Below are 24855 nucleotides of genomic sequence, written 5' to 3' on the forward strand. Positions count from 1 at the left end.
CCTGAATTGCTCTTAAATTTGGGGACTGTGAGCACTATTTGACAAATTTATTCAACGGCTCAAACTAAACCAGCATTACTTGAAGCATGGTGGGTGGTCTGATACCAATCTTCAAACTGTTACTGATCTACCACAAAAGTACAGAAATTAAGAATAAGCATTTAAAAACATGTAGAAGAAAAGTTGACAAAACAATTTTATGCTTGATGAATCCAATAATAAAAAAATTTTTAAACACACAGAGCAAAAGTTAACACAATAATTTTATGCTTGATGAATCTGATAATAGAAAAAATGAGACTATTTTATATGTGTTTGGTTGGGTCTTTTTAAATTCATTTTCCTAGAAATTTGTTTTTATTGCATTTTACAAAAACAATAGTCTGTAACAAGTTGGAAATTAAAAAAGAAAAAAAAAAAGAAAACTGGTTCTTCACCAAAGACAGTTTGAGAAGCACGGATTTAAGCAACACAAAAACAATAATATTTTTAATCCATAACAAGATTTAAAGACATTTCTCACAGACCTTCTTAGTGCAGTTTTTAGACCATTATATATGTTCAGTTAATGAATGGCATTCTATAAACCGCAATCATCATAAAAAAATCAATTTTCCATGACAGTTTCAGAGTTTCTCTTAAATGTTACTCAGCTTGAACAAAGTATCATCAAATGCAATACCTCCTCCCATTTGTGCAGATAACAGCAGCTAACTGAAGACCTGTCTGTAATGAGGTAACTCTTTCAAGTTCCTATGGAAAGATTAGGTGTAGGTTACTGTTTGAGGCATTTTATTTTTCTTTCTTATTGGTATGGTTCTCTAACAAAAACTTTAGTGGGCTTCAAAGAAAAGCCTGCTTGGAAAACAAAGTAGCAACAAAAATACCTGAACTTGAACATTGTTGGTATATTTTTCCACAAAATTATTTTAAATAACCACTTTCAATTGATTTTCACAATGGCATGTAACAAAATATTTAGGCAGTATTGTTTATAAGGAAATCTAGACCCAACCTCTTTAGACGGGCGTAAATAAACACTAATAATATATCCGTTTAAATGTTTCTATCCAACAGAACTTCATGAGGTAATTAAGGATATGACAAATATGATTTGTTTGCTAAGGTGCTTTGACAATGAATGTCTTCATTTGAACACTGTTAAGATATTTCAATGGATTTTGAAGTCTCTTATTTTCTGATGAAAGGGCAGATTCAGCTAGACAGTTCCAATTTTATCTTATTTTAAAGGCAGACTGAGCAGTCATTATTAATGATCTATGAGTTACAAAGTGCACTGAAGCAATTTTCATTGGCTCTTCAAGTTAGGAAAACCAAATAGATTACTTTAGAATCAAATATAAAAACTCTTCCACTTCTTGCAGTTTGGTAAATTCCCCAAATGAGAGAAAAAAAACATACATATACACAACCCAAATAGAGTTAATATGCTGCTATAAACTATAGACAAAAGAATAAATTAAAATATTTCAAGTTCCAAGTATAAGTCACTCAAACATTTTTAATATTTTACTATTAAAAATAACAAATGTTATCCTACCTTTACATAAGCAGGCTGTTTTTCAAGGATTAAATCTGCTACTTTTTTAGAGACCTATAAGAACATGCAATCAAACAAAGGAAATAAAAGAAAAAGCCTCATGCTTCCTATTACATTCTACATTTAAAATTTTAGCAAGAATATTCCATAGGTCTTCCTAATAACTTCTACAGCAAATACTGGCATGCATTGGCCACGTACATTTCTTTGGCTATGAAATTAGTACAAGAGATATAGCATGTAGCACAGTACTTGGTCCTTAATAGAAACTCAATATGTGGTCATTATTATTGTTAATAACATGAGTATCTGCTTTAACTAACATGCACAAAAGTATAACCATTTTTAAGGGTACAGGATTTGCTTTAAAAAAGATAGACTTGTTAAGATAAATAAATGTTTAATCTACTGAATTTATGGAAATTCTATCTGGGAAACAGAACACCCTTTAAATCCTTTGTACCGCGTAAGAAGACAAACAGCAGTTTGGTCCACTACTTCTGAAAAACAAGAAGCGTGTTTTCTGGAGTGCTCTGAAGATACCTAAGGTTTCTTGGTCAGTTCCATGAAAAACGGTAACATATGCGAGTTAGAATTATAATGATTTTGAACATGAGCCTCTTATTTCACAATTTCAGGGGCCCCTGTAGGACTACACTACAGAGGTACCACGTCCAGCATGAAGCATGGCACACCAATGGTATTTAGTGAATATCTGCTCAAGAAACACAACTGTATCCCCTTCCCCAAGCCAACTGAGAACAAAACACTACACATACATTCAAAGATTGCGTTAATTCTTTCATGTTTTCTTAATCTGCTATGAATTTGTATAGATTTGTATAGATATGAATGTGTATAGATGTACACGGACAGAAACCCACCTAATTTTACCAAATTGGGGATTGTTATCACTTTATTTATTTATTTATTTGGGTCATTGCCTTTTTTTTTTTTTTTGAGTTATGGGTTTTTCATTTTTTTTGTTTTAAATAGACCATGTAGTTATTGTTAGTCTACACTGTGCTAGGCAGTATACTGACTGCTTTTCCTACATTATCTCAATTAGTACTTATGACAATCTACTGAAATGGGTTACATGCTTCATTTTCCCGATGAGTAATCTTAAACATAGCAGTAATTCACCCACAGTTAGTAAGCTGCAAGGTCAGGATTCAAGGCCAGGTTGATTAAATTCCAAAGGCCACTGTGCTACACAGCCCTTGTGGTGGGGTTCATCCCCAAAAGAATACTACCACATAAAGTACAGAGATGGAGGAGTACATATTTAAATATGCTGAAACCAGGAGAAGGCAAAAGGTGCCACCATCCACTGAACTCTAATTCTCCAAAAACAACAACATATTTTTACCACACAACCCTCTAGTGCTCAAGGCCCTTCCCCACACCAATGCTGCTACCCCCAGGGAGATCCAAGCACCCACTGAGACATCTGGGTGTAACACTAAAGAAAGAGAAGTATATCCTCCTTTATTTGTCAGATGTATTATTAAAGATCATACCTTAAATTAAAATGGCTAAATTTATTACAATTGCTCTTTCAGTATTAAAAAATTAACAAGACCACTTACTACCATTACTTAATCTTCTACAGTACAGTCTGAGTTTTATAAAAGGAATTCAGCCTAACACAAGGAAAATACAAAATCACAGAATTTTACGGCATTAGAGAAAATGCAGGCCCAACCCAACCCATTACTTCACAGATGAAACAAGAGATTTAGCAAGGTTAAGTGACTTGCCCAACATCACACGATTAAATAGTGACAGCAATTCAGATTTAATGAATCTTAACCCTGTAATCTCTTTGGACCTATTTCAACTAGAAGTGGGAGCCTTTATTCTGAGATAAGAAAGCTCCATCATAAAACTATGGGTAGGAAAGTCATGCATGCATGACAAGGAGTAATCTAAAAAGGTACTTAGTAATCGGAAAAAAAAGTTCAAAATTCTTTGATCACGTTTAGGATTCCAGAGAAAGAACTCCAAGTTCTAGAAGCATATCTATCAAGGTAATGTGAGGGAAACTGAATAGACAATAAATTTGAATAAGTATAAATGCATCATTTGAGTCAAAGTCATGTTAAATAATAAGGTTTGTTTAAAATGTTAGTATATTAGTTAAACAATAAAACCTGCAAACGTTACACCTCTCTGTTGTGTTTCATTTACAGTTTTGTCAGAAATGTGTTTTTTACTTACTGCAGCTTGCTGTTGTTTTAATTTGTCTCTGTACTCCTCTAAGTCTTGCAAATTGAGAACAGGAGGGAGCTTCTAAAAAAAAAAATCCATAAATAAAGAGTAAAAAATCAATTGTTTAATTTGGTTTCATTTACCTGCACACCTGACTTAGGAACTACAACCTGCACATACAAAACGGTGTCACATCCCACTCCTCCCATCCTCCCCACCTCCCCACTAGACTCCAGACACAAAAGCCTATATCTCTGTTACCCAACCCCCTGGTACTCAAGTTCCATCCCTCACCCAGCCCTGCTATCTCCACTGCTGCCACCTCCAAACTCCTGGAATCCCCACTACCACCGGGACTCCGGCCCCTGAGCTGGGAAACACTGCTTCCACAACCTGCAACAGGAGAATGTGAGAAAGTCCTAACCCTTATCCCCCACTCTACCAGCCACCATATATCCCTACTCGTCCAGAACTTAAAACATATTTCCCCTCTGAAATACTATGAATGGTAACTAAGCACTACAGTGTGATAGTGACAGTTGTTGGAGTACATTCTGGATTACACATATGCTGGAGGATAGTATGGAAACTAACAAAAATGCATTCCATTGTGTAGATGGGAAACTCCCAAGTTAAACTTCAAGTCTCAGTCAACTGATGATGAAATTTCAGAATACGTTGGGTACTAACTCTGCATGTACTGCAATATGAAGTACATATGCATACTGCAAATGGTTTCATCTAAAACACGAACTCTACTATTCTTTTTTTTGCAGTTCTTATAAATGTAAAATGCCAATGTTACAAACAATTATGATATTAAGCTGCATGAGCTGCTTATAAATTTTGGAGATTAATCCTTTGTCAGCTGCTTCGTTTGCAAATATTTTCTCCAATTCTGAGGATTGTCTTTTCGTCTTGTTTATGGTTTCCTTTGCTGTGCAAAAGCTTTGAAGTTTCCTAAGGTCCCATTCGTTTATTTTTGCTTTTATTTCCATTTCCCTAGGAGGTGGGTCAGAAAGGATCTTGCTGTGATTTATGTCATAGAGTGTTCTGCCTATGTTTTCCTCTAAGAGTTTGATAGTGTCTGGACTTACATTTAGGTCTTTAATCCATTTTGAGCTTATTTTTGTATATGGTGTTAGGGAGTGATCTAATCTCATAGTTTTACATGTACCTGTCCAGTTTTCCCAGCACCATTTATTGAAGAAGCTGTCTTTTCTCCATTGTATATTCTTGCCTCCTTTATCAAAGACAATGTGACCATATGTGCGTGGGTTTATCTCTGGGCTTTCTATCCTGTTCCATTTATCTGTATTTCTGTTTTTGTGCCAGTACCATACTATCTTGATTACTGTACCTTTGTAGTATAGTCTGAAGTCATACGCCCCAGCAATCCCACTATGGGGCATATACCCTGAGAAAACCATAATTCAAAAAGTGACATGTTGGGCTTCCCTGGTGGTGCAGTGGTTGAGAATCTGCCTGCTAAGGCAGGGGACATGGGTTTGAGCCCTGGTCTGGGAGGATCCCACATGCCGCAGAGCAACTAGGCCCGTGAGCCACAACTACTGAGCCTGCGCTCCACAACAGGAGAGGCCGCGATAGTGAGAGGCCCGTGCATCACGATGTAGAGTGGCACCCACTTGCCACAACTAGAGAAAGCCCTCGCACAGAAACAAAGACCCAATACAGCAAAAATAAATAAATAAATTTTTAAAATGACATGTACCACAATGTTCATTGCAGCACTATTTACAATAGCCAGGACATGGAAGCAACCTAAGTGTCCATCAACAGATGAATGGATAAAGAAGTTGTGGCACATATATATAATGGAATATTACTCAGCCATAAAAAGAAATGAAATTGAGTTATTTGTAGTGAGGTGGATAGACCTAGAGTCTGTCGTACAGAGTGAAATCAGAAAGAGAAAAACAATTACTGTATACTAACACATATATATGGAATCTAAAAAAAAAAAAGGTTCTAAGGAACCTAAGGGCAGGACAGGAATAAAGACACAGACGTAGAGAATAGACTTGAGGACACAGGGAGGGGGAAGGGTAAGCTGGGACGCAGTGAGAGAGTGGCACTGACATATATACACTATTACATGTAAAACAGATAGCTAGTGGGAAGCAGCCGCATAGCACAGGTAGATCAGCTCTGTGCTTTGTGACCACCTAGAGGGGTGGGATAGGGAGGATGGGAGGGAGACACAAGAGGGAGGGGATATGCCGATATATGTATATGTATAGATGATTCACTTTGTTATACAGCAGAAACTAACAACATTGTAAAGCAATTATACTCCAAAAAAGATGTTAAAAAAATAAATTAAAAAAAAAATTAAGGCATGGGGTATTTATTATGACTAAACAATTATGTAAATATACTTTCATGATTAAAAGTCTCAGAGCTTTCCCTGGGCTTCCTTGGTGGCACAGTGGTTGAGAGTCCGCCTGCCGATGCAAGGGACACGGGTTTGTGCCCCGGTCCGGGAAGATCCCGCATGCCGCAGAGTGGCTGGGCCCGTGAGCCATGGCCGCTGAGCCTGCGCGTCCGGAGCCTGTGCTCCACAACGGGAGAGGCCACAGGAGTGAGAGGCCCGTGTACCACAAAAAAAAAAAAGGTCTCAGAGCTTTCCCAAACATATTTAGCCAACATAAAATAAGATAGAGACAGCATACTAACATATTGTGTGATAACAGTTAAAAACCAAAAATACAAAAATGTTTCCTGGACCAATATTCTATAGCTGCACTTAATTTTTCATTTTTAAAAATACTCTCATCTTTAAACAATGCTGATAGTTTAGTCACAATATGGTCATCATAGACCAGTCCTGGTATCAAAAAACTACAATGCCCCTAAAAGGCATTCATATCTCACTCACAAATTCAGTCACTGAACAAAATAAGCTTTAGATAGGTTAATGAATTTTTTTTTTTACCTCCAGCTCATATTTAACAATATCAAATGAGTCCGTAGAAAAATACACTTGTTCGATACTATTAATTAGTTCTTGTTCAGCTTGAGGATCACTAGGTTGTTCTCGAAGTTCTCGAAATTCCTCCTTTAAGGGAAAGGAAACCACAATTATAGTACTTGTAACTGTTATAATTCTATCTGCACGGACATAAATAATCATCTGTCTTAACACTGACAGTTCTCCCAGGAAACATTCTGACCAAAGAGACAAACTAATAGAAAACAGGAAAGTTCATGGAAAATTAGTAAACAGCCGAACACTAAAAACTACCCATCTACTGGAGGGAAAAACAAGCCAGTTTGAAGATCTAGATTTTATTTTCAATTCCTTGCATGCCAATAGCAGCTGAGAGAATTTAGGTGTTTAACAAAAGGAAAAAACAAAGAGACTACCTAATATCTATCATATATACATATCACATATATATACGTTTTCATCATCTAACAATGTTCTAAATCTCTCTCAACACAGATAACCAGCGTACATCTCAGTGACTTTCAGGTCACAATTAGTACTGGAACCCTGAACAGCAGAAATCCTTCTGCTGAAAATCTCACTGCTTGGCTAAGAAATACTGGTTCCAGAAACGGTTCACAAGATTAGTTCTGTAATTTTATGTCTAGAAAAGGTTCACAAGTCTAGCTCTGTAATTCCATGAGGCTTCCTTCAAGGTGTACTGATACTACAATTAATGAACTGATTATGAACCTAAAGCTCTGAGTTTGATAAAATGCTTGCTTTCTAATGATAGAGTATGGGGCTTCTATGGATTTATACAACAAAAAAAGAGCTTAACAGACAAATCCCTACCCTTAATGTCAGCATCCTTATCCTATGCAAGTTCACTGCATAATTGGATAAACCTTCAGATAACTGGAAAATTTCAATAACTCGGATACCCACTCTCTGACACACTCAATCAAGACATTATTATAGACATATAATTTAGTCATTCAGTTTTTTTATTAAAATTAATCTCAAATACATTTAAGTACACAAAAAGAAACTAGTATTGGGACTTCCCTGGTGGCACAGTGGTTAAGAATCCGCCTGCTAATGCAGGGGACACGGGTTCAAGCCCTGGTCCGGGAAGATCCCACATGCTGGGGAGCAACTAAGTCTGTGTGCCACAACTACTGAGCCTGCGCTCTAGAGCCCACGAGCCGCAACTACTGAAGCCCGCGTGCCCTAGCACCTGTGCTCTGCAACAAGAGAAGCCACCGCAATGAGAAGCCCGCACATCTCAATGAAGAGTAGTCCCCGCTTGCCACAAATAGAGAAAGCCTGTGCACAGCAATGAAGACTCAACACAGCCCAAAAAAATAAGTAAATTTTTTGAAAAAGAAACTAGTATTTAAAATCATTTTACAGTCAAAATAATACTTAACAAAAATTCTTAATGAATCATCACTAATTAAATACACAAAAATTATATGGTTAATTTGAGGACAATATTTTCCAAATAGAGATACTCTAGATTATTTTATGGCAGGGCTAGTTTTCATTTATAAAAAAGAGCCTAGCTTATATATCTTTTAGATTTTAATTTATATTTTAAATTGATAAAATTATTACTATAAATTCCTCTAGGTATATTCAAACTAAAAGAAAATATGAGAGCAATAAATCTGAAACTTAAGAGAATACTTAACTGTTTACATTTAAAATTCCAATAAATTGAAAAGAGAAGGCAAAGTCATATAAAAACTAAACCTGCAGAATTAAAAGTGCATGAAAAAGAAAATGCGTCTTTGGTACCAAAACTCAACTTATAAGAATACACCAAGCAAAAAAAAAAAAAAAGTTTAAAGACAGCCATCACTGATTTAGCATGCAATTAGATACTATGAGTACACTAAGAAATCCAGCATCCTAACACTGGAGCTGTATTTCGGTGGGGATTTATCTACAACCCACTAATCTGTGTAGCACCTTGGACAATGGCACTGAAGAGGTTTAAGAGCCATGGGTTAAACCCACACCATTTGTGGAAGGGTTCCCAACTAGTTCGCCTATCCACAGGCAACCTCCCTGCATCCAGTGGAAATCTGAATCGACAGTGAGACATGAAATAGAAAAAGAGATGAGAAATTCCTGGCAATCTCTCTCCCTAAAGGGTCATAGGCATTTGAAATACCAGCTTCAGATGCTGCAAGCTGAGGGAAGGAATAAAGCCCAAGTGAGGATATAGCAATGTTGCCTCCCCCTAGTAATTCCATAGCACCACCAGCAAATAAATGTACTTGGTACTATTCACAAAAAAATTGAAGATTACAAAAATTGCTAAGAATGAAAACCATCAGATATGAAACAAGCCAGGAATTCAAATAGACTGCAATGAATGAGCACTTTCATCTCAAATGTGTAAATGCCAATGGCATGTAACTACATGCTGTTCTCCCTATACAACCTAATTGATTGTTCTAAAGGTAAAGACACTTGGGTTTTAGCTGCAACTCTGTTATTAACCTTGGACAACTTACTTAGTCTCTTCATGCCTAGTTTTTTTTCACCTGTAAAGAACATACATACATACACACACACTCAAAACGACAGTGAAACAAATATCCAAAGTTATTAAAAATGTCAAAGGGAAAGCATGATTTCATTTATAAATATTTCACAAGTGCACGTTTCACAAGTGTGATGAATCTGTAAAAAAGAGTACAATCTGTATATGCATATAAAAAGGTCAAACGCCATTCCTTCCTAGAGAACTAAGCAATTATATCACAGAGAGCAGACAAACTCACATAATTTCAAATAAGTGACATGTAACACTTGACACTCTAAGTAACCTGGACTGAGGAGAGAGATAAAACCAAGAAAGGCAGAAAAAGAAACATAGCACACAAAGCAGAATTCAAAAACAAAAACAAATGCCCAACACCATATCCCTATAAAATACTCTCTCCTTTCAGACAACTTAGTGCTCCTGTGTGAAAACATACATCTGAACTCAGACAAACTCCATTCTGCCTAGAATCCCAATCACCGTGTTCCTGTTAATCCCACTGCACTGGCTGTCTGTAAGACTCTGCTGCTACCCAATCATTCTCTAAACGTTTCATAGCTGTTAGTGCTGACAGCTCGATCAGATTACACACTTCTTGAGAACTGAGGTTTCTCCTTATTCTCCATCATTATGTTCCAAAGTGCCAAGGCACAATGTAGATAAAAATCATGAATCAAACTAAAATTAATTTACACAGTGAACTGTATAAAAAAAGGAATATATGAACAAAAGGAAAGGAAGAGACAACATGTTCTTGTTTTGATAGTCAAAATTTTCCACAAACTCTTAAGGAAAGGCTTCTTTCTTCTAACTAGAAATAACAATAAATGTAAAATGATTTTAGGGATATTTTATGCATGTAAATTAGAATAAACAAAAACAGCTAGATAGCATATTCTTAAAACAATTACTCCATAATTTTGCCATTATATAAACTGGTTTTCTAGGGTTGGAGATGTACAAAAATACATAATTCTTCATGTAAAAGAGAACCAGTTTTGCAAGCCAATATAAATGTATGAGGCAAAATTTTACATAAACAAAATGAACAAAAGATATCCTACAAAAAAATTTTAAAGGCACAATCAAGGGAATAGAATAACAAATGAAACTCCTTACACCATATTAAAATATGTAATGCTTTTAAAAGTTACCAAGATTAGATGCTTTAACGATGTTTGGTAATAAAATATTTCAGTCTTACGGACTGATATTAATAAAATTTTTTAAAGAATTGTTATAGTAAAGTTTATGACACATAGTAACTAATAAATACATATTATAATTAATAATAGTGCTATAAATGCTCTACAAACTTTGAAAATCCAAAAATAATATGTCAACAACTACAGACCATCAAATGTGCCACAACTTGCCTGCTGATGGTAGGTAATCAACTACACCTAAAGAGTACATGAACATCACCCCAGAATTAAAGCTGGAGAAAAACTACAGTTAAAGTAATGAGTTTAATTGTAAAGGAGATAAAAACAAAAGTACAAATGTCAAAAAAGAACAAATCAAACCTCTCTCCCATACTATCATCAGGAAATAACCTGCCTATTGTCAAACCTCTAGTATTATCTTTCCCGGTCAAGTCATATATTTTAATTTAACAATTTCTTTTAAAATTCCCACTATGTAAAAATTCTCTGTACTAGGTCGTACAGAAACAAAGATGAGTAAAATACAAATCTTCCCACAAATAGCTGCTGAAGTAATAGGAGTGGGTTAGACGAATAAACAATGACGATGCAGGGCAGAACATAAAGGAAATACAAACAAAATGAAGGGCATCAAAGGATAGTGAGTTCACATCTGATGGAAGAGGTGGCATTTAGAGAATATGAGAAAAGGTAAAATTTCAAATATTAGAAATTGGGGGAATAAGGTTACAAAATATAAAGCAAAGCAAAAGTAAAAACAGTGGAGTGGGAAAGCATACAACAGATTAAGGAATAGAGGATGGCTTCCCGCAGGGCAGAAAAACGTCATGGGGGAGAGATGTTTTTAAAATTCAACACACTTTTATATATACTAAAACCATATTTTTCCTTTACTAAAAATATCTTAACACATATCACTGTGCCAGATACTGTAACCAAAAAGTAAGCATAAACATTAAATATTTTCTTAACATAGTAAACCAAGCAGGAATATTTTAGGAAAACTGGCAGATAACGAAGAAGTCATTCAATACTTTAGAGGCTGTCTTTTCCAGCAGTCACAATACACTATAAGGTTGCATATAACACATACTACCTATCCTATTCTTCTATTTTGATCATCTCCAAGATAAAGCTACGTGAACATACATATAAAAATGCATATCGTAAATGTAACTTTATGAAAAATAAAGAAAAACAATCATAATAAACATTTAAGCCAACATCTTTGACTTTAGCCAAGCTATTTTTCCTCTCAACGTAACAACAAAAGGTTATATGAGAACTGGGGATTCAACTCTATAAAACAATTAGAGCCCTCAACTGTAAGGTGTTATAAAACATTTCCAATATATTTATGGTTTCTAAAGAAACCAGGCTATAATTTTACAAAGCTATTTCCCACCTAAGAGTTCGCCTCTTAAGGGAATGCATTCATGTTTAGGAGGGAAAAGAAAGACTGCAAATTTTATATTTAATGACTACTTTCAAATTACCCAAAATACCACACTAATTAAAAACATCAATCCAAACTCAGACTTTCAATCCTATTCACTCTTATAAATGTAAAAAGTTAGTTGTGACGGCTTAACAGTTCTCCTTAATATTATTCAATTCAATATTCTCTTTGAAAAGGAATTTCATTTGTAAACCCACAGAACAGCCTGGAAACTTATCATCTGCAGTAGTAAGTTTTTATTCGAACAAAAGATGAATGCAAAAATCTTCATTTCACAGGTCAGGTTTCAAAACCCCGAAGAAAATGCATAGTAGAATAAAAAAAAATGCAAACCAACTTCCATCTCTGTACTTAGCTTATTAGACCATAGTTCACATTATATACCGGAATAAATGCAGAATTCATTGTGTTGGGAGGGAGAAAGGAAGGGAATAAAGGAAGAAAGTTTGCTCTTGTAAAGCATGAATTTGGGTTTGCCAAGACAAAAGCTTTATTTTTCTGTTTGCATTTTTCATCAGTCAACAAAAATAGCTATTCTAAAAACAGAAACCATAGTCTTACCAAAGTTAACATCACATTAGAGCTCTAATTGAGAGCCAAATATGTTTATCTATCAAAAACTACACAGAGCTTAAAGAACAAAGACATGAAGTTTTCAGTATGCAATCAGTATGATAAAGATCATAAATCACTGAACAAAAACAGGTTTTCTGTTTCCAAATGAAATAGGATTCAAGATCACAAACACCCTAAAACTATACATATACCATGTATGTTTATAATGAACTGGCAGATGTCTGATTATGTGGGGAAATGGCACATTTCCTTAAAATCCCACTAGAACAATAATAATCCATCAAAGCAACCGTTTCATCAGTTTGTGTGTGTGTTTTAAATAAAACAGAACTTTTCAAGCCAACCCTGCTTTTCTTCAGGCTCTCAGTGCCATCTAGTGGAATATTACTAGGGTTACAATTTAAAAGGAGGTTTCAGCAAAATGATTTACAGAAGATTTTTATAAAAGGTTATTCAAGTGGCATTATTTTAATCCAGCTTTATACTTAAGTGATAAAATGTATTTTAATCCTTTCTTCAAAATAACAACATTCCAAATATACACATATTTGTTTTTAAAGAAACAGATCTTGAAGGAAAACTGATTTTATTCATGGAAATGTACTGAATTACTATCACATACTAAAAATCACAAAACTGGAAAGCAAAACTTTCATATTTGATACTCTGCCAAATATTTTTATTTACTTCTCTTATTCAATAGTTATGCTATTTTAACAAGTATTTTCCTAAATTTATTTCTATGAAAAAGAAAACATTAAAGATAATAGCTTTGGAGACATCAAATATATAATTTTTTTTAAAAGCTATCTTTAAAAATTTCTCAACTTCAATGAAAAATATCAAGCTATTTGCCACATGCCTGTCTAGCTAAAGCTGAAGAAAAGACACATAAGCTGAAGCACAGACAGAAAAGTCCAGTGTATAAGTCTTAATTTACGGTTTTCTGGTTTTTTAGTTTTCAAACACCTCATCAGACCTCTCCTTAAAAGAAATACTATTTTGAGAAAAGACATCACAGCACCTTCAATCCCAGTGTTTAATGACCCCAGTCTTTCCAATTCCTACACCTTCTACATCCAATAAAATTCTCAGTCCTAAATCCTACTTTTAAAATGTCTCTCAAATTTAACCCTTCTCCATTTCCTAAACCTCATACTCTTTATCTTCTTAATTAGTATCCTGGTCTAGGATTGCCACTCAAATATCTCTGTACCCTAGTTATCTTTCTAAAACAAATTAATCACCAACTCTGGAAGACCCCGCACTCACGTCTACCTACCCCTAATCCTCTCCTAGCTGTGCTACCACTGTGCATACCTTAGTATAGATCTCTACTATACTCCTCTGCAATTATCTATTTTTGCTTGTCTCTTCTACTCAGGTTCAGGTAGGAATAGAGTCTTGTACCTCTTTGCATCTTCAAAACTTAGTAACAGCCTGGCTCAATAAATGATTGCCAAATGCACTGCGTAAATGATCTTTTATGATTTGCTACGAAAGAAGGGTTAAGAATATCAAAGCATCTGAAGCCAAGAGAAGCATAATTTCATTAATGGTTAAAAAGAACACAGTTAAATATTTTTAGCCATGAATGCCTAAGAAAAAGTCTAAATGATTCTTCAGATCCATGGTTAGAGTCCCTCTTGGTACCACCTGCAGAAGACACCTGTCTTAAATGAAACATAATCCTAAATTGAAATTTAGTGATTTATCCCAATCACTAAAGCTAAAAAAGTCTCCTAGTCATAAATTTCAACACTAATCCTGTCTAAATCAGATAGCAATAGACTCATCAGTTTATTCTTTTGACTGTATTTTTGTCTTCTCTCTCCTACAAATATTACAATAAAGATAGTATAAAATATCAGAGCTAAAACGGCTCTTAAATATCATCTAGTTTGGGCTTCCCTGGTGGCGCAGTGGCTGAGAGTCCGCCTGCCGATGCAGGGAACACGGGTTCGTGCCCTGGTCCGGGAGGATCCCACGTGCCGCGGAGCGGCTGGGCCCGTGAGCCGTGGCCGCTGAGCCTGCGCGTCCGGAGCCCGTGCTCCGCAACGGGAGAGGCCACAACAGTGACAGGCCCACGTACCGCAAAAATATATATATCGTCTAGTTTTCACATGTTTTCACAGATGAGCACGCTGGGGCACAAAGCTATTAAAATGACTTCCCTTTAATAAGCTGAATGTTTAAGTCAATACTTGAACCTAGCTCTCTTGGCTCTTATTCCAGCACTTTGCTCATGTTTTGGTTCTGAAAATAAAGCTCTGTAATTAATGTGGTTTTAGGATTCTTTTCCCGGATTCTAAGAAGCCGGTCAAATCCATTTATCTTACTTCACAGAAGTATTTAAAAGCTAGAAAACACTCTGACCAAACTCCCAGAATATTATATAATAGAAATGCTACAGAGTAGGTAGGTACTCAATAAATATTTATGGAATAAATTAAGTATACAAACAAAAATACTTATATTTAGACAAATATATTTTCAGGTTTTGACTGCAACAGCTATTTCTTTTGTCTCCTCACCCTATATTTTTCTTTGATGAAGAAAATCAAAGGCATAGTTAAGCCAATCACGCAAGAGTAAACATAGCTGAATCCTATTTGTATTTACAAGTCAATAAAGTCAAGGCCTTAAAAAACAAAACAACCAACCAAAAAAACCCCTTATCTTTAAAGAATAATATCAGAAGGCAGTATTTCCGTAAAAATTCATAAACAATATTCATATTAGTACTTTTTTTCAGGTTTACGATATGTAAACATTATAGAAGCACTGTGGGAAGTTTACTTAAGATGTTTACTTAAGTTTTACTTAAGATATAGACTTATAAGGTTCTGATATTTTTATTTTTTAATGGGATTCAATAAATCCTCTCAAACACAGTCCCAATAAGTTCTATAACTACCAACCATGTGGCTATTACAATTATTATATAACAAATGTTGGTCTTAATTCTTCATAATTCTGTAACCAATTAAATTATCTAAAAATCTTTCACATAATTCAAACAATATAGATTTCCTTAAATGGATAACAAGTTTAGTCAGTAAATACAATATAGATTAATTTCTTATATCCTTACCTCTGCATGAAAAGCCCATTAATTTGAAAACAACAGAATCCATTTACCAGGAATGAAATTTTAGGTCATCACTAACTCTTCATTCTACTTTTTCCCACAAAAATTGTCAATAAAACTTACAAAATTTTATCTAGAAGGGCTCCTGTATTCCTGTTCTTTCTCCTCATCGCGTCCTCCGCTTGGCCGATGGTTCCCAAACATGGCTCCACACCGGAATCAGCTGGGGATATTTAAACACTACCGACGCCTGGCTCCACCCCCCACGCCGTGATTTAATTGGACTGGGGTACGGCCTGGGTACCGGTGATTCTAATGTGCAGCAAAGTTTGGGCACCATTAACCTTGGCTCTGAACTATTTAAGCTAAGATTTTTTTAATCTGCTCAAGTTTCCTTTCCTATAGCAAATTCTGAAAAGAATCCTTTTTTTTTTTACTTTCTGTACTATTTTCTCCACCAAAATTCCAATTTTCCAATATATGGATTATTATTTGACTCACATCTCCTCTTAAAATGGGATATAGTGTCATCTTATCTCTAAAATGCAGAAATTGTACCAGATGATTTCTAAGGTTTCTTCCCACTCAGAATTTATATAGTTCTCAAGAAAAAAAAAATCAATAGTACTTTCTGGATTATCAAGCTCACCTGACTCCCTTCTTCAGTTCTCCTTAACTACCCTCCTTTTCCTAATGAGTCGAACCATACGAAATCTGCCAATATTAGACCATTTCTAATCTAAAACAGCCATTTCATATGCTCCATCTTAATATTTCCCTCCTACTTATCCTTTATACAAGAACCTTTTAATGTAACACCCAAGCTAAACTTTCTTACTTGAAAACCCCAATGAAATCTCAATTCCTTGTTAAAACTTAGAAAAATATGATGACAAGAACAGGAAAAAGAAATGGGTCCATTCCTGAAGACGAAAGATGCGTTTTTTTAAATGTTCTACCTATACTTGAGAGATAGAGCTATTAAATAAATTAATGTTTAAAAGCTTCTCTATACAAGTATTTACATTGAACACTTAAACAGTGTAAATTGATTTTTTGTTTGTTTTTTTACTTTTCCCACTGGAATATCAGGGGAATCCAAGCTAAAATAATGCTTTTTTTAAATTGAGGTATAATTGAGGTACAACAATATATTAGTTTCAGGTGTACAAAATAATCATTTGATATTTGCATATATTGCAAAATCATCACCACAATAGGTCTAGTTAACACCTGTCACCATAAACAGTTACAGAATTTTTAGAGAAAATTAAATTTATATGTATGACCTAACTATAAAGTAACATCTAAATTGTGAAACACAGCATTATGTTTCAGCATCCAAGTTATACTAAGCTATGCTGTGTAAGGAATTTCTGAACGTGAGCCTTCTTAATTCTTAGTTTCAGTACTGACTGTGAACTTCAACCACATCAAACTTAATCTACTGACTGGAGCTTTGCCACTCTCCAGACCCAGCAATTCAATTTCTCAAAACCACCCAGAGTAGCTCACCCTGCAGTACTTGAAATGTTTCTAGAGAGAGCACAGAGAGAATAGACACAAAAAACTCAAAAGGCTTTCTTAGTATAAGGCTAAATTTAAGCTGAGGGCATTGATGCTAATTTTACCATTAGCTGTTTTACAGTTTAACTCAATTAGCTTCTTAGTGTCAATCAGCCCACTGCCCTAGGCTTAATCATCACCTGAACCATTTACACTTGCTGACCTTGTGATTCCAGACTGGCCTCTCTAGCCAGAGCCCATCATCTTAAAAGTATACACTGCTATACATATACACGTATCTATTCTTTTTCAAATTCTCTTCCCATTTACGTTATTACAGAATATTGAGTAGAATTCCCTGTGCATTAATCAACTATACTCCAATATAAAATAAAATTTTTTAAAAACTTAAAAAATAAAAAATCTTTTTTTTTAAATAAAGAGTATACACCGCTGATCACTGATGGGGAGAGGGTGCGGAGTCAGTAAGAAGACTATGTAATGAAATCATTATAAATTCTCTACCTACCGCTACTGGGAAAACATCACGGACTCATGGTTTAAAGACAACAGAAAGTTCCTATGCAATACATTCATGTATTTTTTAAAGAGGCTCACATCAATTTTACTCTGGTTCTGAAACATCTAATGCAATCCACTTCAAGGCATGTTCATAATGCCTGATAATCATTTCTTTAAGTCAAAGAAATACAGAGAATTATCTGTCAATTAGGATTTATGGTTATCTCTCCCAATTTTATCACATCCAACAGTCTTTTCTAAAATTATATAAAACTATTCAAAATGTCTCTTTATAGCTTCTGAGCCATTTCATGCAAAAGCGTTGGTTAGAATTTTATCATATTTGTATCTGACCTAATGTAAAAGCTAAGCAGTAAATGCAAAATTCACTTTAGGGGGCAAGGCACCTCAAAGAGGTGGGAAATCATCCTCCTAAGCAGCTGACACTGAGGTGTGATAAGAGGCCGTAGGATTGCTGATCTAGAGAAACAAGCCCTGTGTATTAAGTTGCCAGACACAGGAAACAAACAGTAGTTCCAAATATGATCCTCAAATTGAAAACCACAAGAGCAGACATTCAAAACAGGCTTTGATCTGCGATACAGCTGCTATACATGGAGGCAGCTGTGAGTGGCGAGGCCCCGGAGAGTGAGACAGCAGGGATTTATTTATTTAACAATGGCTAATATTTCTCCTGAGGGGAAGCCAGCTAGCTTTCAAATGACACCTATTAAATTTGTAGACTGCGAAGTTCACATGAGTATCAGGGGATTAAAATCCAAAATATCTACAATTTAGCATAAGCTGTGCTTTAGCTACTTACTCAAAAATCTCTGCTCCAGGGACTTCCCTGGTGGCACAGTGGTTAAGAAGCCACCTGCCAATGCAGGGGACACGGGTTTGAGCCCTGGTCCAAGAAGATCCCACACGCCACGGAGCAACTAAGCCCGTGAGCCACAACTACTGAGCCTGCGCTCTAGACCCCGCGAGCCACAACTACTGAGCCCGTGCCACAACTACTGAAACCCACACACCTAGAGCCCATGCTCTGCAACAAGAGAAGCCACCTTAATGAGAAGCCGGTGCACCGCAACAAAGAGGAGCCCCCACTTGCTGCAACTAGAGAAAACCTGCATGCAGCAACAAAGACCCAATGCAGCCAAAAGTAAATAAATAAATTTATAAAAGAAAAAGAAAAAGCTCTGCTCCATAACAAAAACATAATTTACTATGATTTTTGGCTCAGTGTTACAGCATAAAAAGCCAGCCATTTCATTTTATTTATCCAAATTACAGCAGATGAATCAATAAGTTTCATTTATAGATATATAACTGCTTTCAGGCAAAGAATTTGATACAATAATAAACTCTAAATTTATCAGTTTCGCATTTTCTGCTTCACTATAATGAATCATACTGCATCCCAATGAGTAATGAAAGCAAAAACAAGCCCCAAGCCTACAGCATTATAAAACTTTACCTAGCTCATCATAACAACCATCTGCCTGTGGGAAGGAAAAGCTTCTGTGAATCAATTATCCAAAGGCAACAATATTTTCTTAAGGAAGTGAAAAGTCGCGCTCACTCATGTAGATCAATACCTTTCCAGGGACCCGGAGACTCTCAATGGCACCAACATCACTGAGGCTCTCTGGGGGACTTTTCAGACCCTTAAAAAAAATAATAACATAAAAGGAATTTTAATTGTGCTGCAGAACTGTAACATGATAGAATATACTTATTGAAATAGAAATCACCATTTTAAAAACAGAAATTTTCCTGCTTTAAAATAGATAGAACATATGTTTCTAAAAACAATTGTCACAACACATATAGTACTATACTATTATTAAATCAAGTAAAGATTTACTTTCGGAAATTTAAAATAAAATTACTATATGGCACCTTTATACCTAATGGTTGAAGTCTAACTTAACCATGATTCAAAAACAACAAAAAGAAACTTGGGTGACAAAAAGCATTCTATAAAAGCACTTATCTATTAATCATGACCAAATGCATGTGGTAAAAAGGTCCAAGCATTATGACCCACAGATATAATATACCAACTGACTGAGCTAACCAAAGATTTTTAAATAATGATAATTGCTTAGTTAATACATAAGTAATCCCTAGATTTTATCATTTCTCAGCAATGCACCCAATTTATACTACATAATTGAGACTTAAATCTCACATCTCACTGCTTTAGCTCTTTATAGAAAGTACCTGGTACTTTCTATATTCACATCAAATGAGGGATTCTGAAAGTCTCATTTGTACCAGGGAAAGTTATCAAGACAGAAAGAAGTCAGCCATTTAAATTTTCTTTAAAAGCCTCTTTTTAACATAGTCTATTCAAAGCAGACACCTAAATTCCCTGTAATATTAGTCTATAAGCAAAATTAGCTGGTACATGAACTTGAAGAGAGATTTACTCTACTGTCAAGTTTCTGTCCTTTAGATACTCTATATTGGCTTTTTGGTGTCCTTGGTAACCAAAATACATGTTATGTTTAGGTTGATTATTTGGGTCTTAGAGTAGAACTTGCTCATTTTTAAATTATAGAGGTGTGTATTTTCTCTTCCCTATTATAAAATACCACCAGTCATAGCTACAATTTTTTATGACAAGGTGCTCTAACCTCATCCCCAATCTTCCATTATCCCCAGAATACCGCCCTTCTTTGTCTCTCTTTCTCTCTCTCTCTCTCTCACTCACTCACACACACACACAAACACACACACACACACACACACACACACACCACCCTCTAAAGAAACCAAACCAATACTCCACTTTCAGAACTCCTCTATGAAGTTTTCCTAAATCTTACGTTTCAAAGAAACATAATTTCTCAGTAATGCTCATGGATCATCTCCATCAACATTACCCAGGGAAGTTTTTAAACATAAAACTTCCACATAAAACTTCTAGGTCCCACCACAGAGCTAATAAATAGGTATTTCTAGATTAGGACCAGGAGTTGCATTTTAACAAGCAACCTGGATGACTACTATAATCTCTAATGTTTTAGAAACCCCACTAGACATTTCCCAACACCTCTGCCAAAGTAGTGAAGTTTTAAATATCAAATATATATATCTCTCAGACCCAAGAGAAGGGAAAGACCAAGTCCTCTACTGGCCTTTATAGCTCAGGAGCTAGCACAGTTCCAGGAACAGAGTAAGCACCAAAGAAATTAGTAAATTATTTGGAGTCTTAGGCTCCCATCTCTAATTAGACCATCGTTCCCATGGGAATATGCAACTGACTTTAAAATGAAGTTTCTAGGGAAGTCTGCAGGAATAAGAAAAGCATACTGAGGCTAAAAGTCTTACAATGAGTGAGAAAATAAAAGTACAAAACTACTCTTGTGTGTTTGTTCTTCGTTGTCTCAATTACTCACCAAGAGTCATCACAAGGGCATAGCACCAAAAGTGGTAAAGAAGGCAAGGTTGGGTTATGAAATAAACTTCTCTATACATCATATACACACACTTATATACATTCAAACATATACACATACATGAGAGTAAAACTTCATAATTTGATTCAAAATCACGACCACCCCTGAAATACCTTTTAAAAAAATAATTGCCATGACATTTAAACAAACATTTTAAAATGTATAGATTTGTTTAACCACTCTAATAAATTCTTGAAGGAATATATCAGGTGTAATTTTCTCTTTCCCCAGAGTTACTCAGTAAAGAAAACAATGCCTAAAACAAGTAAACAAGTGGTATATACCAATATCTAGAAAAAGGCCTTGCCTCCAAATTAGTTACCACACATGATAATTTGCTACTAATACATGACAACTTCACACCAAATGTACAAAATAAAAGTAATAAAAATTGGAAACCCTATGTACATGTTAGGAAGCAGGGGATTCACAGAATGTCTTCTGCAGACAACCTGCCTGTCATCATAGTCTAATGACGGTGACAGTAACTCACGGGCTGTTATTAAGGGATAAAGGAGATAACATATATGAGAGGCCAAAAATGGTGTCTTGTACATGGTAAGCACTCTTCAAGTGTTGACCATTATTCTGAATGTCACAGAGAAATGCTTTTTTTTATCTTATCAAAACAGAAATAAAGAATTAAGTAAATGTCTCAAAGCACAATATGACTCACCTGTATTTTAGGATTACAGATCCTCAACCCTTTGATTAGGAATTTTATAGATTTCTACTAACAAATATGAAGTCAGCATTTTTATTTTATCTTCGCCTCTTTAAAGCAGGAAGTCATGGTTATAAGTACAGTACTCTGCCTTTATTAAATTAAAACTTTCACTATAATCATTAACCATTATTTGATTTTCTTTTGTATTTGATTTTTGTTTTCATAATTTCCCCAGTTTAAATTTATATAAAATCCATCATAAATAATACCTGTCTTTGCAACTTTATTTCTTTGCCCAAATCAGAATACACTTCAGACTACTTCTGTTTTGTCCCTATGAATACTCAATTTCCATTTATGAGACCAGCAACTTACATCCCAATGATCAAAAGGAGCCTGTGAGATGATTTGTGATTCCTTTTCTTTTCAGAAAAAGTTTCAGCAAAACTCAACAGAGTGTTTATATGCAGCCCTCAGTTTCTCTCAAACCCACCCTAATCAGGCTTTCCCCCTGACCACTCCACAGAAGCGCTGTTTTCAGGTCACCGTCGACCTTAACGCTGCCCAGTCCAAAGGCTCATTCTTATTCTCACCTTCCACGGCCCATCTGTAGCATTTAACACAGCTGATCACTCCCTCGTCTTGTAAATTCTTTACGTGGCTTCCAGGACCCACTCGATTTGGATGTTCTCTATCCAACAAATATTTATTGAGCATCTGCTACAGGGCAGGTGCTCTTCGGGTTGCAGCAGACTGCTCACTTCACTGGCTGCTCCTTCTCAATCCGCCTTCCTAGATCCACCTCTTCTCCCGACCTTGAAACACTGAATCCTCAAAAGCTCCAACTGTGGACTCGTTTTATTTCTACAATCACTCCATTGGTGATCTTAGTCAATTTGTATACCCTCTTTATTCTCATAACTCCTAAATTTTTATCTATACCCTGAATGTCTCCTCAGAAATTCAGGCCTTTAGCCAACTGCCTATTTTCTTTCTCCAAATATCCAAGAGGCTTTGAAATGAACAAGTCTTAAAACTTTCTCCCTTCCTTCAATCTGTTCCTCTCTCAGTCTTACCCACCTCACTAAATGGCAATTCCATTCTTCCAATTGCTGGGGCCAAACCATTTGGAGTCAACCTTGAAGCTTCTCTTTCTCTCACAGCCCAGATCCAATCTATTAAGAAATCCTGTCGGGCTTCCCTGGTGGCGCAGTGGTTGAGAGTCCGCCTGCCAATGCAGGGGACACGGGTTCGTGCCCCGGTCTGGGAAGATCCCACATGCCGCGGAGCGGCTAGGCCCGTGAGCCATGGCCGCTGAGCCTGCGCGTCCGGAGCCTGTGCTCCGCAACGGGAGAGGCCACAACAGTGAGAGGCCCGCGTAGAGCAAAAAAAAAAAAAAAGAAAGAAATCCTGTCAACTCCACATTTACGATATATCCACAATCTGACCTCTTCTCAACACGTCCACCACTTAGCACCCTGAGTGAGGTCCATACCGTATCTCACTTGGATTACTGCATTAGCATCCTTATTGGTCTCCCTGGCCTTGCTATGGGTGAGGAGAAAAGTAGAGGAGATGAGATGAGGATGAGGGTCTATGTGATCAGGCTTCCTGCCCTCAGCTCTCTGACCTCATCTCCTACTACTTCTCTCCTCACTCACTTCACTCCACCCACACCGCCCTTTGCTGCTCCTCAAACATGCTCCTGCCTCAAGGCTTCCGCATCTGCTTTTCCTTCCACCCAGAATGCTCCTTCCCAGACATCCTCAGAGTTTACTCCCTCACCTCCTTCAGGTTTTTACTCAAATGTCACCTTCTCAGTGAGGCCTTCCATGGCCACCCTATCTAAAATTATAAATGACCCCAAATTGCCAATAACTCCCAGGATTCCCTATCCTCTATTCCTCCAAAGCATGTATCACCACATCTGCCTTAGCACTTGGTTTTGTTAACTGCTACATCCCCCAAACTTAGAATGGTGCCTGGCACATAGTGTTAAATAATCATTTGTTGAATGAACTGAAACAACAGAGCCCAGCATAATGGAGAAAGCAGAACAAAAGAGCTCATCTAAATAAAGAGCGCTAACAAAGCCTGCTCTACACTCTCCTCCAAACCAAGATCCTTGGAAAGCTGAAATGCCAAAAACTTTAAGTTTCAGAGACCTTAATTTCACATCTCTCCACATCAACAACAATATATTATCAGCATATTCTTTAGCCTCACAAAAAAGAAACATCTTTATGTATATTTATTTGTAATACTACTACATTTAACCTAACAACAAACAGTACAAATAAAATCCCCAATGTAACTCTAGGCAGCACCCTACTTTCCTACCTCGCAGATTCATGAAATGTGTATTAATAATGATTAAACACGTGGAAGTCAAGCCATAAACAAATATAATTAGGATGACTTTTAAAATACGTGTGAAACTCTGAATTTTACCTCACCTTTTACAAAGTGTAGTTCCAGCTTTTGGTATGTGCTCTTTAGTTTAGTTTTTTTTTTTTTCATCCCAACTAACCACAGATTTTACTGCTCAATCCAATAAACAACTGATTGAGGCTGAAGAGTTCATTTTCAGAACAATTTCACTACATTTAAGAGACATAAACTTATTATCACTGGTATCTGGACTTCTGTATTTTTCTCTCCCACTCACTATTACAAAATAGGGTTAGAAAACAAACCAACCAGGACTTCCCAGTGGTTGAGAATCCGCCTGCCAATGCAGGCGACACAGGTTCAAGCCCTGGTCTGGGAAGATCCCACATGCCATGGAGCAACTAAGCCCGTGAGCCACAACTACTGAGACTGCACTCTACAGCCCGCGAGTAACAACTACTGAGCCCACGTGCTGCAACTACTGAAACCCATGCACCTAGAGCCCGTGCTCCGCAACAAGAGAAGCCACCACAATGAGAAGCCCGCACACCACAACGAAGAGTAGCCCCTGCTCACCGCAACTAGAGAAAGCCCGTGCACAGTAACAAAGACCCAATGCAGCCAAAAATAAAATTAAAAAATTTATTTTTTAAAAAAAGAAAACAAACTAATCAAAGTTGCTATACAATGATGACGATATCAACTGTGCTGAACTGCCAGCA

At 36.2% G+C, this 24855-nt stretch overlaps 1 protein-coding gene across 3 annotated transcripts in view; it reads right to left on the bottom strand.

The window, feature by feature from the left end:
* The window catches only part of VPS50 (VPS50 subunit of EARP/GARPII complex), a 137009-nt gene that overhangs the window by 109950 nt on the left and 2204 nt on the right, over positions 1-24855 (bottom strand). For 2 of the 3 annotated variants that reach the window (XR_010945518.1, XM_067746399.1), the window contains exons 2-6: positions 19207-19275; positions 6732-6854; positions 3785-3856; positions 1562-1615; positions 683-753 (exon numbers count right to left, since the gene is read on the bottom strand). Coding sequence is in view for 2 of the 3 variants with exons in the window: in XM_067746399.1 (XP_067602500.1) it covers positions 683-753; positions 1562-1615; positions 3785-3856; positions 6732-6854; positions 19207-19275 (389 nt within the window). In the remaining variant the exon portion in view is untranslated. The remainder of the gene's footprint in view (positions 1-682; positions 754-1561; positions 1616-3784; positions 3857-6731; positions 6855-19206; positions 19276-24855) is intronic. The other variant, XM_067746400.1, reaches the window with a different exon arrangement.

The sequence above is a fragment of the Pseudorca crassidens genome, chromosome 8, assembly GCF_039906515.1.
Source record: "Pseudorca crassidens isolate mPseCra1 chromosome 8, mPseCra1.hap1, whole genome shotgun sequence".
NCBI lineage: Eukaryota > Metazoa > Chordata > Mammalia > Artiodactyla > Delphinidae > Pseudorca > Pseudorca crassidens.